The sequence below is a fragment of the Aythya marila genome, assembly GCF_965140915.1.
Source record: "Aythya marila genome assembly, chromosome: 3".
NCBI classification, from domain to species: Eukaryota; Metazoa; Chordata; class Aves; order Anseriformes; family Anatidae; genus Aythya; species Aythya marila.
In genome coordinates, this window is record NC_139044.1 from 62,015,655 (window position 1) to 62,030,224 (window position 14,570).

The 14,570-nt window shown below is 36.7% G+C and overlaps 1 protein-coding gene across 2 annotated transcripts in view; it reads right to left on the reverse strand.

Annotated features, from left to right (window-relative positions):
- MDN1 (midasin AAA ATPase 1) overlaps positions 1-14,570 on the reverse strand; it is a 94,345-nt gene that overhangs the window by 69,260 nt on the left and 10,515 nt on the right. For both annotated transcript variants that reach the window (XM_082755594.1, XM_082755593.1), the window contains exons 8-22: positions 13,700-13,803; positions 12,998-13,112; positions 12,091-12,284; positions 10,893-10,974; positions 8,918-9,013; positions 8,057-8,169; positions 7,338-7,486; positions 7,159-7,219; positions 6,427-6,635; positions 4,883-4,986; positions 3,749-3,893; positions 2,919-3,015; positions 1,917-2,030; positions 1,120-1,267; positions 825-935 (exon numbers count right to left, since the gene is read on the reverse strand). In XM_082755594.1, the coding sequence (XP_082611720.1) occupies positions 825-935; positions 1,120-1,267; positions 1,917-2,030; positions 2,919-3,015; positions 3,749-3,893; positions 4,883-4,986; positions 6,427-6,635; positions 7,159-7,219; positions 7,338-7,486; positions 8,057-8,169; positions 8,918-9,013; positions 10,893-10,974; positions 12,091-12,284; positions 12,998-13,112; positions 13,700-13,803 (1,842 nt within the window). The remainder of the gene's footprint in view (positions 1-824; positions 936-1,119; positions 1,268-1,916; positions 2,031-2,918; positions 3,016-3,748; positions 3,894-4,882; positions 4,987-6,426; positions 6,636-7,158; positions 7,220-7,337; positions 7,487-8,056; positions 8,170-8,917; positions 9,014-10,892; positions 10,975-12,090; positions 12,285-12,997; positions 13,113-13,699; positions 13,804-14,570) is intronic.

The following is a 14,570-nucleotide window of genomic DNA, read 5'->3' on the forward strand; positions in this document are numbered from 1 at the left end:
GAGATGACAGCGAAAGTAAAGATTATACAAATGAGTTTCAATTTGCTAATGAAGACAACTACTGTTATACCACCATAACATTCTCTAAGAAGTCATTTTAAATTACTCCCTGAGCACTCCTGCAGTAAGCACTGTCCCCTTGTCACAGAATACAAATTACATGAAAAGCCTGAGCATATTATTTCAAGGTCACGAAGCAGGAGTCTTTGCCAGCACCATGAAAAACTGTTTCCCAAGACATTCTCCCAACACATTTTGAAATAAAAAACAGTTTGCCATTTGGAAGTGTAACTTTTCGTATTCATAATAGTTGCTGCCATGAAGGTTTTTATTCTGAAACAAATACGCATCTCTTACAACTGGCTTCCCTACCCCAGCTGCCCACTCAGCCATGCAAACGCATTCTGGGCTCTCAGAACTAGTAAGGTTCTTCCTTTCCCACTAGAGACAAACCAAAGATGTTTGCTTCATATCCATATGTTCAGCATTTGGAATCTAAAAATGAAAAGCCTGTGAAAGCTCCTCAAAAACCTGTAAGCTTTACAATTGGAGTCACTATTATAGTAAGCTGCCTACACTTGACAAAATCACCTGTCCCTTTTTTTTTTTTTTTAAAAAATAATAAACCAGCTAACATATAAGCATTTAATATAGAAACAGAATTACTAAGGAAATGCACTTAGAAGAAAAATAAAGTTCTTTCATACAGAAAAAAACATGACTGTGGTTGTGTGAAGGAAGTGTGGGAGAAAAGGCACAGAATGCTACTCAAAATAAATTCTACTCTGAATACCAATCTGCTCAAAGTAGGCTTTGTTACATACCTGCTTAAGAAGACTTTTGATATTGCCAGAGACTATATGCTGGCAAATGAGCTTTTGAACTATTGGATGAGAAGTTCTGTCAAGCTGAGTCAGAAAGCTCAAACAGAAGCCCTAAGAAAAAAGTGATTGTCAGTGAATAAATGAAAAATTATTAGGAGGAAAAACAAACAAAAAACCAAACAATTAAAAGAATCATTTGACTTCAACACTGTACTCAGAAGTACAGTGTTTTCCTTTACCCAAACAGAGTCCGTAGTGAATACAAACAGAAATAAAGCCCAACATAGGTAATCACCTCATACAGTGAGCGTGGTATGCTGCTACACGGATTAGATGCTGCAAATCTCAATGCCCTGCAAAGCGTACGGAGACTGTAGTGAGGTCTGTGGCCAGTTCCATCCACCAGCTTTGTTTCTGCTTCCTTTCTCACAGCTAAGTAAAAGCTGCAAAAATAAGAGTGAAACCAGTTTCAGTTACATAGTGTTTTTACTCATTAGAGCATTGCTCTAAGGAAGTAGTCCCAAAGATTGAGGAACACAAACTTATCTCCAACTGCTGCTTTCTTTAGAAGCTCTAGACTGGGAAAACCATGCCACGCTCTGCTATCAGTATAGTCAGTGAAACAAAGCAATAGAACATTTCAGGACCTTATTTTTGAGAGAGCTTGATACACAGAGAATAACTATAAACTAGAAGTATCCTAAGCACTTAACAGTTCTTCAGTGAGATTATATGCCTTATTCTATGGGAAACAAAGGTTACTTGTTAAACACACAAGATTTTAATTGATGAAACCTAGAGAAAAAAAAACGTTTTTGTTCTACATCCCTAAGACGGAAAATAAAGTTGCAACAACAGTGTTTTTTAACTGGTGTCACCAAGAAAGCATTTCTGAAATAGAGAAAGCGAATTTCCTCCCCATGAGTACAGAAACATTCAGAATGAAGAGGATGCCTGCTTTCTAAGGCTGTGAGAATTGCTATGTATGGAGCACTATTGTGTTTCCTTAAACAGTCTAACCACAGATTAGTTGTGTACTTCCTTTTTGTGCTTTACTGCATCAAGGATTTCAGGATATTACAACCAACTTACTTCACAATTCCTTGCACTGTGTTTTTGCTCACATTCAAGCCTCTAAGGTAATCCATAATAAGAACTTGCAAGTCTCCTTCATTTCTCAATTCTTCTACGTAAAGTTCAGTAAACCTGTAAGAGTCAAATCAATCCATAACATTTAGACATCTGACAACATAAGAAAAAAATTCTGAAAATTCTTTTTGACAAATGCAAATATAAATTCATTTGAACTTAACAAGCCACACAGAATATTTCAGCTTCATTGTTCTGCATCACATTTTTTTTTTTTCATTATTAACCCCAGGGAGGTAGTAACAATTAAAACTTACTTTCTCACTAATAACTGCAAATGATTGGTTGCATGTAGTAAGTGCATATTTATACTTTTACACAGTGTTTGTGAAACTGATGAAAGACTACATGTGCAACTTCTGGAAAAACTGTATCAAATACAAGTGGAAGATCTCTGCATTTGTGAACAGTAGTGAGGAATGAATTTGCCACAACTCCAGTTTTCCCAGCCACAGCTTAAATTCCAGTATTCTAAATATTGTGCATCTGTTCTACCATGTAATCCACATTTCTTCCAAGAGAACAAATTTTAATACATAGATTTTTGCAAGGATCATCAGCACTTACAAGTTGGCACGTGTAAGGCTGCTGAAGATACATGAAACATTTGCCTTTATTATCTCCAGTAGGCATATGAACTGCTGCAGAAGCACTACCAGGCACTGACATTTTAATTGTAAAAAAAAGATCATTCAACCTGTCCCCAGTCACAACACTCTACACTACTGCTAGACCCTTTGTTCATGTTCAGCAGCTTTACATACGTATTTTCCTGATACTATAAAAAAACTTCACCATTGATGTGGAATTCACCTACCACAGGAAGCTAGATTTCAGACTTTTCCTGAGGCTTCAAATAAGGCATTCTTTGCTGGGTCAATTCATAAAGCTAGTTAAAGTCATGGTCTTTTTCAGAGTTTAAGTATTTTATTTTTTTTTTCCCACCTGTTTCTTATTCCTGGAGGGAGATTTCTCTTTCCAACATCTGTAGCTGGATTCATGCATGCAAACAAGCGAAAATCAGGGTGACGTACAAGAGGCTCTAAAGGAAAATAGGCATGCAACAAAGGATTAGTTAGACACAGGATACTTATTACATTAAGTAAATTTCTTCTAAACCGGTTTTCTATTACTGCATTACAATGTTTTCTTGAAATGCCAAGATGGTAAGTCTTTAGAGAGTAACACCATAGAATTTCTTAGAAGTATTACTGCATCTTTACAACAGCCATAGGAAGTGGAACCTTTACTATGACTTGTGCATAGCAGCATGTTTTTACAACACTGGATATTTCTCAAGTTATACAAACCCTAAAATGAGAAACTCCTTTTGTGTCTTTCAGAACAATGGGCAGCACTTCTGTCAGCAAGAAAGAAAGGACAGCCTCAGGAGCTCACAGAACATTTGTCTCTAGTTGCAGCTCTAGAATATACTATTTAGCAGTTGCATTTTTCACCTTTGCATCTGTACTGGGTCTGGCTGTGATGGAGTTATCTTTCTTCATAGCAGTCCCCATGGTGCTGCATTTTGTATTTGGGTCTCAAACACTGTTAATAACACACTGAGGTTTTGCCTGCTGCTGAATTGTGCTTGCACAGCCTTATGTTATTCCCCCCCACATCTCATCAAGTGGCCGGGGGATGAGCAAAGCTGAGAAGTGACGCAGCTAGGGCAGCTGTCCCAAATGGGCCAAAGGCATAAAAAACATCGTGTTCAGCAATATGAACTGAACAGAGGAAGAAGGGATGGGGATTTTTGAATATAGAAATAGTACCTGTGTCTCCTCTGTCTAATAACACCAGTGACCCAGATGATCCTTCCAATAAACCACTCAGACACTCTAAAGTCTCTGCTGCAGCCAAGTTAATCTCGTCCAACAAAATCCACTCTCCTTTTTTTACTGCTTGCGCCAGAGTACCCTAAAAAGAAGATTTGTTAATTGTATCACTAGCAGTAATATCTCATCTAAAGCATCAGCATATTGGAAATACTTGTACTGCAGTCTATGGGTTGATTAGATGAATGTCAGTCCTAGATTTATTTTTTTTTTTTTACAGCAATAGCAGTTTTTCTGCTCTCCCTCAATGACAGCAATTACTTTGTAAGTCATAAAAGCCAGACAGTTATCACACTTAACTACCATTTAGATTTGCACATTTATAACAGAATTAACCTTTCTGGTTTGTACAATGTTGCCTGTCACTGATATATATCACTGTGGTGCACAAGCTTCACTGACAACACTAAGAATAAGATGGTTTATCTAAAGAAAAATCAATGAATGTCTAACAGAGTATTGCATTTCTCAGTGAGCTACTTTATAAATTAAAACTATACTCAGCTCAAAGGTTCCCCAACAATTTATATAGTCATTTTCAGGAAGAGGGCTGGTCATTTATATAAAATTTAAGAGCATGTGTTCAGACCACCAGGATGACAAGGAATAGCCATGCGCAAAACATTAGTTTCCCCATTGCATATAATGCCACTAGACCATTATACCATGGGTTTGAACTGTTTCAAAAGCAATTTACTTCCAGAAACATAGTACAGATTCTTATTATTAAATACTTCACATGAACCCCTAGGCATGAGTATGTCCTACTGCAGATTGGTCAAAATGTATTTGTAATCTCATCCATTTAAAAAGATTATGTGCTATACTGCTGATATTCTTTTATCATACCAGCCTTAACCTTTACTATACAGCATTCATTTAACATGTTACCACCAACATTCTTTTTCTCCTTTCCTCCCCTTCAAGTTGTTTCACATAGTTATCATGAAACAATTTCTACTTTGCAGCAAGAGATTTTTGCCAGGATTTTATTTATATAATACTGCTTTCAACATCTTATAAATGTTCTTCCTCATTCTTCCCAGCATCAAAATGCAAAACTCTAAATACCTCCACAAATGCGAAGAGAAGAGCATTTTCTGTCATTCTCATCTGTTGATGAGCATGATTCAGTTTAAGACCAAATGCCTCCCACTTCTCCTTCAGTGGTGAACCTGTAATCAAAACAAAATTTGAGTTTGCACCAACACAACAATAGCACACAAATACTTAGAAACAGTATTTTATAGAATCATAACATTGTTTAAGTTGGAAAAGGCCTTCAAGATCAAGTCCAACTGCCAACCTGACCTACCATGTCCCGTCACTAAACCATATCAATATCCACATGTATTGGTGCTTGAAACAGCTTGATAGACAAGGCTAAACTTGGCTGAGCACCAGAAACATTCAAGTTCTACAGAAGACAACATTATTGACATATAGGTAATTTGCTATTCATTGTAAAGTATCCTAGCTTAGAACATTTATGCTGACAATTCACTTGAATCAACATCACTCTAATTCCCAAGGACATAGAGAGTCATTTCAGAAAATAAAAGCAAATTTACAAGCCTTACAACGGAACAAATTAACAATGAACAGTTCAGTATCAGTAAAAATTCTGTTGCTTATCAGTTATAGAGTTGTTTACTGTTGTACTTATTTCAGTTACTTGCTTAAAGTCACAGCTTGATGCATCTGCAGCATCATGACTTAAACTGCCAGCTTTGCAAATTACAGTAGATTTCAGCTTTCCTCTATTTATTTTAGCATTGTCGATAATTGCAGTAAGTGCTCTTTAATGCTTCATCTTTTTTTGACATTTGTGTGTATTTGTTTTTATATCTGCATATTCAGAGGAATCAGTCAAAAGAAAGGGGAAGAAGAGGTTCTTAAGTTTACTTGGCCCATACTGCATGAAAGCTACAACTTCATTTGTTTAGCAGGTCTAGGACCAGAAACCACTCCATGCAAGGCACAGTATCAGTATTTCATCTGTCCTAAGTAGGTAGTGAAGTATAAAACAAGAAAAACTGTTACTCGGAAACAAAAGACTGCAAATCACAACAAGGCACTGGTCAAGTCAGCATCACCAACACTGAAACCAAGTCAGCAGAAAGCTCTTATCAAGTTTTTAAAGTCATTACTACCCTAAGCAAATTATTACTTTTTTTTTCCTCCTGTTGTTTTGCTTAGCTTTTAAAATAGGTGATATTTGCTGAGACCTAATGAGGTTCCAGGTCTGAAAGATAGTATAAATGATTCACATGCAATATTGACACAAGCAACTAAGACTGTTCAGCAACACTGCAAACAAGCAACACAGTGAGTGGAAATGGGATGTCAAGGGCATCATAGGTCAGACAAGCCAAACTTAATTCTGTCAGACAAAGCAAACAAACAGCAGTGATCAGTTAGAAAAAAAAAAGACCATTCTAATACTATTTTGAATGCCTGGCTGTTGACCAAGGCTGCATTTTTTAAAACAAGAAGAAACGATATGTAATAAAGGGGGGTGAATGTAAAAACAGAAAAGACAACCAATGAACAATAATTCACCACTATTTGTCTACTCTCTGCAATGGTTCGTCTGTGTTCATCTGAATTCTCACCAGATGCATTTTTTGTTTCCTTATTAATGGCAGATTTATGAATATGTTGCATTAGTTTTAGCAGATCGTGCCAACGTTTCTGTCTGTAGCAGGTCTGAATGTGTCCCAGAAATGTTTGATTTTTCTTTCTAGAAAACGTTTGATAGAAGAGTTCTTCAAAAGACTCTCGCAGAGGTAACCAGATCAGTTTGTTATCCACAGGCTTGTAACTGAAGAGAAGCAAAAAGAGTAATTATTTGTTTGTCATTGTCACAGAGGAATAGGAACTAACATTTGTGCATAAACAAAAGGATTTTGAAATGGAAACAGTATCGTGCATTATGGAACAAGTTTCCAAAGGTTTTTTGCACATATTTAAACTGCTACGTCCAGACTGCCTCAATAAGTGAAGTACCTTTGCTTCTACTCACTAATATGCCTAGTGAGTATTACATTGGAATTATACTGAACCGCTTAGCCATTTTTAAAGCGGCACCAGGTTCTGCTTTTAAATCTCTTCACCACTTACACTCAATACATTTATACATTTCAGTGAATCTGCATGTGTTCTTCAGCAAGGAGAGCAAGATTTCTGCACGTAAAGGTACGAAGCTAAGACATTTACACTACTATGAAACAGGCCTGCATCTAAAAACAATTATTTGACAACACAACAATGCTTTTAAGTAGTAGCTTGTTCTTATACTGCCAATTTGTTACACAAAACAGACCAAACAGCAGTCACTGACTTACCCTCCTAGCAGATCAGCAGTGTCACTTTGTTGGTTCATGTTGATAACCCTCAGATGGTGTCCTTGAAAAGGAAATAAAAAGCACATCAACTTGTTTATGTGTTTTGTGCTGCTGTCATTGCTTTTTTTTTTTTTGCTTTTTATCATCTTTGTACAAAGAAGTCTTCACATTTCATTTACCTGTAATATGAGCGAGGTACTGAACAGTTGAAGTTTTGCCAGTTCCTGTTTCACCAACCAAGAGCACAGGCTCTCCTTTGACAACACAAACTGCAAGCTGCTCAATCAATACTGCTGACGGCCGTGTGGCAGCAAAGGTCTGCTTTGCTCTGACAAAATAAAGGAAGCTATTAAAAGCCAAGATTTATCCAAGAGCTCGTTTCAATTTCACCCTTATTGGGTTTTTTTTTTTTTTTTTGTTTTTTTGTTTTTTTTAGAGAAGTAGTTGAATTGAGGATTTGTTTTTATTATTACTATTTTTATTAAAAATAAAGCTTTGAAAAATACGTCTGAAACACCCTTGTAAGCATTATATACGACACTTACTTTCTTCAACATACAACCTAGGAATTCAGGATTCTCAAAGAAGTTCCTGGCCAGTGGAATTACTCCCACATACTACAAAGAGTCAAAATCTTATTACAACACCTGCGGATCCAAACTGTTTTGAAAATCTCTAGGACAAAAGAACCTGCAAATCCCTATGCTTTGGCTGCCAGAAGAACTATGATGCAGACAGCCTTAAAGATGCACAATGTAAAACTCAGACAACAAGAGAAAGAACTCATCACATTTGAGTTGAGATTATTTGATCTGCATTTTTTAATTGTGTTACTTCCAGTTTGTTCTATTCCAACACAAAATGTTTCAATTCAAATGAAAACCACAAGATAGTCTACCTTTTTACAGTAAGAGCCAGTGTTTGTTTCTTTTCAAGGCACACTCTTCCCACAGAAACTTCTTGGTCCCTTAATAAAATCTCTGGTTTGTACAGTTCACAAAAGAACTCCACCTGCGAAGAAAGCATCAACGTTACCAATACCAATGTTGCCTGCAACATCACACTGAGAACACCCTTGGCAGAAGAGAATACATTTCTGTAATGAAATAAGGGAAAGAAGAAGGACAAACAGGAGTTTCAGGGATCCATCTGTCCCTTGAGATGGGAAGTTTTTCCGTCCTGAAGTACCAAAGGAAGACATTTCTTCATAATCAAACTTTTATGGTCAGAAATAACTGACATAACCATTCAGTTTAACTCAGCTGTTTATATCACACAATATTAGTATATAGATGAGCTCTACAGCTTTGGAATTGATTATTACCAAAAAAGTCATAGACACATTTGTTTTTGGACTCCTCATTTAAGTGATTAAATAACAACTGGGGCAGGGGAGACCACACAGGGTAGAAGGGGAAGACAACACTTTCTACATTTTTACTACTCTGTGAATCTAGCAGTCATGTGCTTCAGAAACCACAAAGCTTCAGCTGTGGCATGCTTCTTTTGCATGAAGCCATTTGAAATATGCTCACTGCAACTTTCAGGGAAAATAAAATACACCTGAAAATAAAACAGAACGAAAAGCAGACTCCACGACTGCAGAGAAAGAACAAAAGAAGTATGCAAAGGGTAGAGAGATAGGCATATTTTTTAAGAAAAATATTAGAACATAGTACATATAAATGAACCACAAGAAAAAAAAATCAACTTATGTAATATTACCAATAAACGTCATGTTAATTATGTCTTAACATACCTTGTTCTTGGAAATATTTAGTTTGCTTCCAATAACTTTTGCCATTTTCTGTCTGCTTCCTTGGTTTGACAGCATACCTGTGAAACAGTCCAATGCCTGTCAAGGGGAAAACAAAACAACTTATAAGATTTGTACTGAATATGATATTATTTGAGAAGCACTATCTTTATTTTTATGAGGCTGAACCCAATCCAACAAAGGTAAATACAATTATTTCATTGTTGTTGGATCAAGTCAAGCAATGAAGTTCAAAAGAGATGAAATAGGAAGTTCTGAACTCTGTAATGTAGTGGGTTTATACTGAACTCTATAAAAAGTAAAAGTTTTTCACAGCCAGTCACAGAAGCTATTTTCAGATGACTGGAGCAAAATGAAGGAAGTGATGTTCCAAGATCTCACCACCTTAAAAATGACCTGGTTGATGCGCACCTAAAAAAAAATCCAAACTTAGAGCATAAGTTCCTGTACAGCAAAGAAGTAGGAAAGATGTCCCTTATTTCAACAAAAAGGGAGTACCTTAACATTATCCTGCAAATTTAAATATCTAATTCTGCTGAGGGATTCAGATACTGTTTCGCAAAGGACACAAGACTAAGGAGAACAGAGCTATCACTAGGATGTAGCTTTGACTGAAACATGAACAGCCAAGAAGCTCCACCACTGAGCTGTGTGAATATCACAAAACAGCACACCAGCCACTACTAACCTCAGAGGGAAGAAGTGAATACCTCTTAGTATTCACTGAATTCAGACACTTAACATATAAAACACCTAACACACACGCACTGTATGGATGCATGCATTATGAAGCACGTACCATGGATTCAGCATTAGCTGTATCATCAAATAAACGTGGCTCCAATGCTGTGAATAGACTCAGATACCAATTCTATGCCTTTGGACATCACTAAGTGATGTGCTCCCCACTATCCCCATTACCTAAGAGATATTCAGCAGCAGCGTACTAGTGCCTCATTACTAAACAGTGAAGGTGTTTTTAGTTTGTTGTTGTCGTTTTTTTTTAGTTTCTTACTACTCTAGCTTGTTAGTGATAAGTAATAAATTACCGTACTCTCCCTATGCTGAGTCTGTTTTGCCCATGTGTGATCTCCCTGTCCTTATCTGAACCCTTGAGCCCCTGTCATCATATTTTCTCCCCCTTGCCCTTTGAGGAGGTAGAGTGAGAGCACGGCTGTGGTAGGGTTTAGCTGCCCACCTGAGTAAAAACCACCAGCCTGAGACAGAGCTAATTTTCTTTGCAGGGGCTCATACAATGCTGTGTTTGGAATTTTTGACGGAAGTATTGGTGATAATAGACCAGTATTTTTAGTTGTTGCAGAGCAGTGCTCACACAGAGCCAAGAACTCCACACCAGCAAGGAGGCTGGGCATGGACAAGAAAGAAGCTGTGAGGGAACAGCCAGGACAGCTGACCCTTCTAATTCTGGAAACACTTCTGATAAATACTTTTTACTTTTCCCTCTTTTTGAGATATCCACAGTAAGGTTTGATAGTAAATACAGCTCCTGAGTAACAAGCAGCAAACACCAAGTACATCTAGTATTTAAAAGACTCAACTAAACATAGGGCCCTGCATATAAAATGTGCAATGCAAGTGAATGAAATGAATGCTTAAATGATAAGCACGTTTGTCAAACTGTATTCATTTCATAAATTTTTACTCTTCCCCAATCACACACAATCCCAGCTCACATCAGTCAAAACTGTGCTGCAGCATACTTTTTGTATGCCAGTAGTAAGTCTAGATTGGCTTTCAGCACATTATTGCAAATAGCTTTCCTTCTACTAAGGAAAGAGACTAATACATACATAACAAACATTCCAACTACAGTTCAGCTGCTTCAGATAAAACTAAATATAAAATCCTATCTCACACTCCCTAATAGTATATTTTAAGATACGTGACACAGTAACAGATTTCAGGTAAGCAATTTCCAAATTAAGTCTTACTGCACCTCCTGAAAAATATTCACTGCTGTGGTTGACGAAGAACTGTCAAAGTTGTACGCAATCCTGCTGCACCAATTCAATAAATCTCTAAAAAGAAAAACAAAAAGATTTGGTACAATGAAGCCAAGTTGTACAGCATCTTCTCTCATGTTCAGCTTAGTTCATTATGTCATCTTCTGGCAATTATGCACCTAGTTGTTATTTACATTGTACATGGAAAGCCACATATAAGAAGGATGCTATATTTAAAAGACTGGATGAATACACACAGACCCACAGGGTTGCTTTCTGATAGGTTGCTTGGAAATTTGCAATACATATTCCATTAAACCATTACGGATAAGTAATTATGAAATTGAAAACATGAAAACCAGCATGCTTTTAATCCAGAAATGTACAAAGAACTATTTTACAGGATACCAGTTCTTCCTCAACAAGATCTTTGGAAAGGTGAGAAAAGAGAAACATCTGATATTCGGAAAATAGCAACAGTTTTGAAATAAGTGACTTTCCTATGTTTCACAAAAATATGAGCTACTAGCCATAGCTAGTGTTTGCTGACACTCAAAAAGCACTACTGGTTATAATAAGTCCATGTGAGCAGAACTGACATGCAGTATGAGAAGTGAGGAAGAAGTAATTCAATACCAAGCTGCATTTCATCACAAAAATTCTGAAATCAATAGTACTTTACAGGGCCTGAGTATTCAGAGGCATCTGTAAGTTAGAAGGCTACAAGTGAATGTCTAATATGAAATTATCTAGATGAGCAAATATATACAATCGCTGAAAAGTTATTCTATGCTAATACTGTATGTTTTCACAATACATTTCTGTCATTTTTTTTTTTAACTAGAACAGATATTTTGTGTTAAAATAAATTGAAAAGTAATCCACATCTTCATAGCAACGTATTTCTCAGCACTGCATCTGAAACACATACTTTTTTTCTCAAAGAAAAATTAAGTGCAGAAGTACAGCATATATGCCCCAAATAATTCACATTGAGTTTTAAGATGCATTAAACATTATTTGAAAATTAAAAATGGAAACCTCCGATTTTTATTAAATTCCAGCATAAATATTCAAAGTTTTGACAATACTTAAAAAACAGGAAAGAGGAAAATGAAAAAGGTAACAACTCCTGCTCTCTACAGCTAACTAACAAAATTTCTTTCTAATAAACATATAAGAAAAGACAACCTTAGAGATAGTTCTCGTCCTTCCAGATTTGGTTTCTTATTTTCTGATCTTGATTCTGATGCATCTTCTGACACACTGCTGGAGCCAGAAGCACTGTTTTCTGATGCCTGATACTTGTCACCCGTAAGGTGAATGAAAATGTCTAGCAAGTGATCAGTTACACGAGCAAGGTTGGGGTATTTGCTCTGAAGAACCTGAAAATGGGGAAGGAAAAAAAAAATTAATCACTGAAATGAAAGCATTGGCCTCCCAAATTTCAACAGGATACACTTCAACAGAAACAGACACTCAAGCTAGCAAGCCGCACAAAACCAGCCTCTTGTCATTTCTCTTCTGAAGCAAATAAAAGTGATTGAGACTTGTATGATGTTGATACGATGCCAAAGGAGAGTTTTCCCAACTCAACTTTACTCCAATTTAATACCTTTGCACAAATACAAACAGGAAGAACAAAAAGCAAATTCAACCCTAGACTAAACTCAAAACTAAAATCAATCTGAACGCAAATCATGATAATGTAACTAACTACAAAAGTTCTTGCTTCCTATCCCTCTTTGTAAGGGCTTTTTAGAGCACTCAGTCTGCCTATATACCATGCTAAGACACATACAATGCTAATTTTTCTTCTATGATTTCCTTTCCTTACAGCTCAACCTTCTGCTAAAGCTTGCTGACCAAAATCAGCTTTTCACAGATACAGGCCAGGAACCAGTACTGATACTATCCTGCTAAACTGACTTTTATGATTAGCCAGAACATTTATTTTCAAGATCTGAAGTGGTAAGGGTATACTGCTGAGAAGAAACTTGAGAAGAAAAATAAGGATCAAATTTATTACTGAAAACCATCTATTACCCGTAATTAAAATAATTATTCACATACCACAATAGAGCAATCAACACCATACCTCCTTGAGTTCTGCTTTGCTCATGTTATCCAGATGTATTTTGGTCCAATACTTGTCCAAAAGAGAGGCATGGCTGCTTTGCTGTCTGTACCAACCTCCACCACAACTGAATATTCTAAATTTAAATAACACAAATAAACATACATATTGTTATCTTACTGAAGAATTCAGTACTGTCAGATACCCTATCTTGCTTTTCTCTGCTTTCCAAATTATTTGTTCTTTTTATCAGTGTTTTCCCCCCTCTAATGCAAATTCTCCTCAGAGACACTTGCAGAAAGATGACGGACAATCAGTTAAGCCTATCAGAAACACCATGCAGAAATCAAGACACCTTGTGAATATTGATCATAAACCTTCTCACAACAACTGCTAGGAGTGGTATTTTGTTTTGGTGGAGGGCTGGTTTAGTAGGTATGCCCCCTGCCCCAAGCTTCATACCTCAAGCTTTTAAGCTCAGTGAAGTAACTTTTCTGTTCGAAGACTAGATCCACCCTGTAGTAATCAATATAAAATTGCTTTAAAATGTAAAAAGTTCCTTTCATAACTTCCATAGCTTCTACTACTTGTCAGTTGGAAATTGCTAGAATACTCATGACCAAGTACTTTGCCCTTCCTGTCTTTGACTTAAAAAAAAAATAAATAAAAAAAATAAAATCAAACAATCTGTGCTATTAAGCTCATTTAATTTTATATGCCTACCTCCTGGTTGCAAAAAACTGGAATCCTGGTGCTACTTTCAAGCAATCACCACGGCCAGGAATTAGCAACTCCCTTTTTTCCAAAAGAGGAATCAGCACAGAGATCTGGAGATTAATAATGAAAAATTAATAAAGATTAATAATGGAAAAAAAAAGAAAAACGTAAAACTCTTCTTGCGTGTGTGAAACCAACATCTTACCCATCCACGCTCATGATGCTAGAGCACACCCACTGAGAACCACTACATTTTCATCAACTACTGTTCCTGCAGACTATATTTTCAAGTGAAACTAACAGGAATTGTAGACTCACAGTTAATTTTACTCAGCAATGGAAGTTGCAGGTATAACATTTCCCTACTTTCTCCTACATTCAGATTTAATAAGAAAATGGAAATGAGGCTTTACATTGTAAGTCCAATCTAACACTATTGTGTTTGAGCTGTCAAACAAATTACCACGTTGTTCTCAGCAGAGATGGAAGGTTTGTTTTCCTTCTACCTTAACAAAGATAATACCTACCTAGAAGACTTCATTTGAAAACATTATCATTGTTCATTATATAGCCTGCTATACCCTAGCAGAATTAGGTATGGATTTACAGAATCTATCCTTCCATGCAGAAGGATGGTGAAAATGGTGGAATGAGAACAGGGAGGGAGGTCCACAACACTCCCTTGGCACAGAGGAAGGCAAGCATGGAGACTTGGATATGAAGAAAGAACATGGGATGCCTGCAGAGGAGACCTGAAGGAAAGGTGAGATGAATGCAGGATACTACTAGGGGCATGCTTATGATGAGTGCAACGAACAGAGTCCACAGAAGCGAACAACTACATAACGCTCTGCCAATGAAAAACTGTCCAGTACAC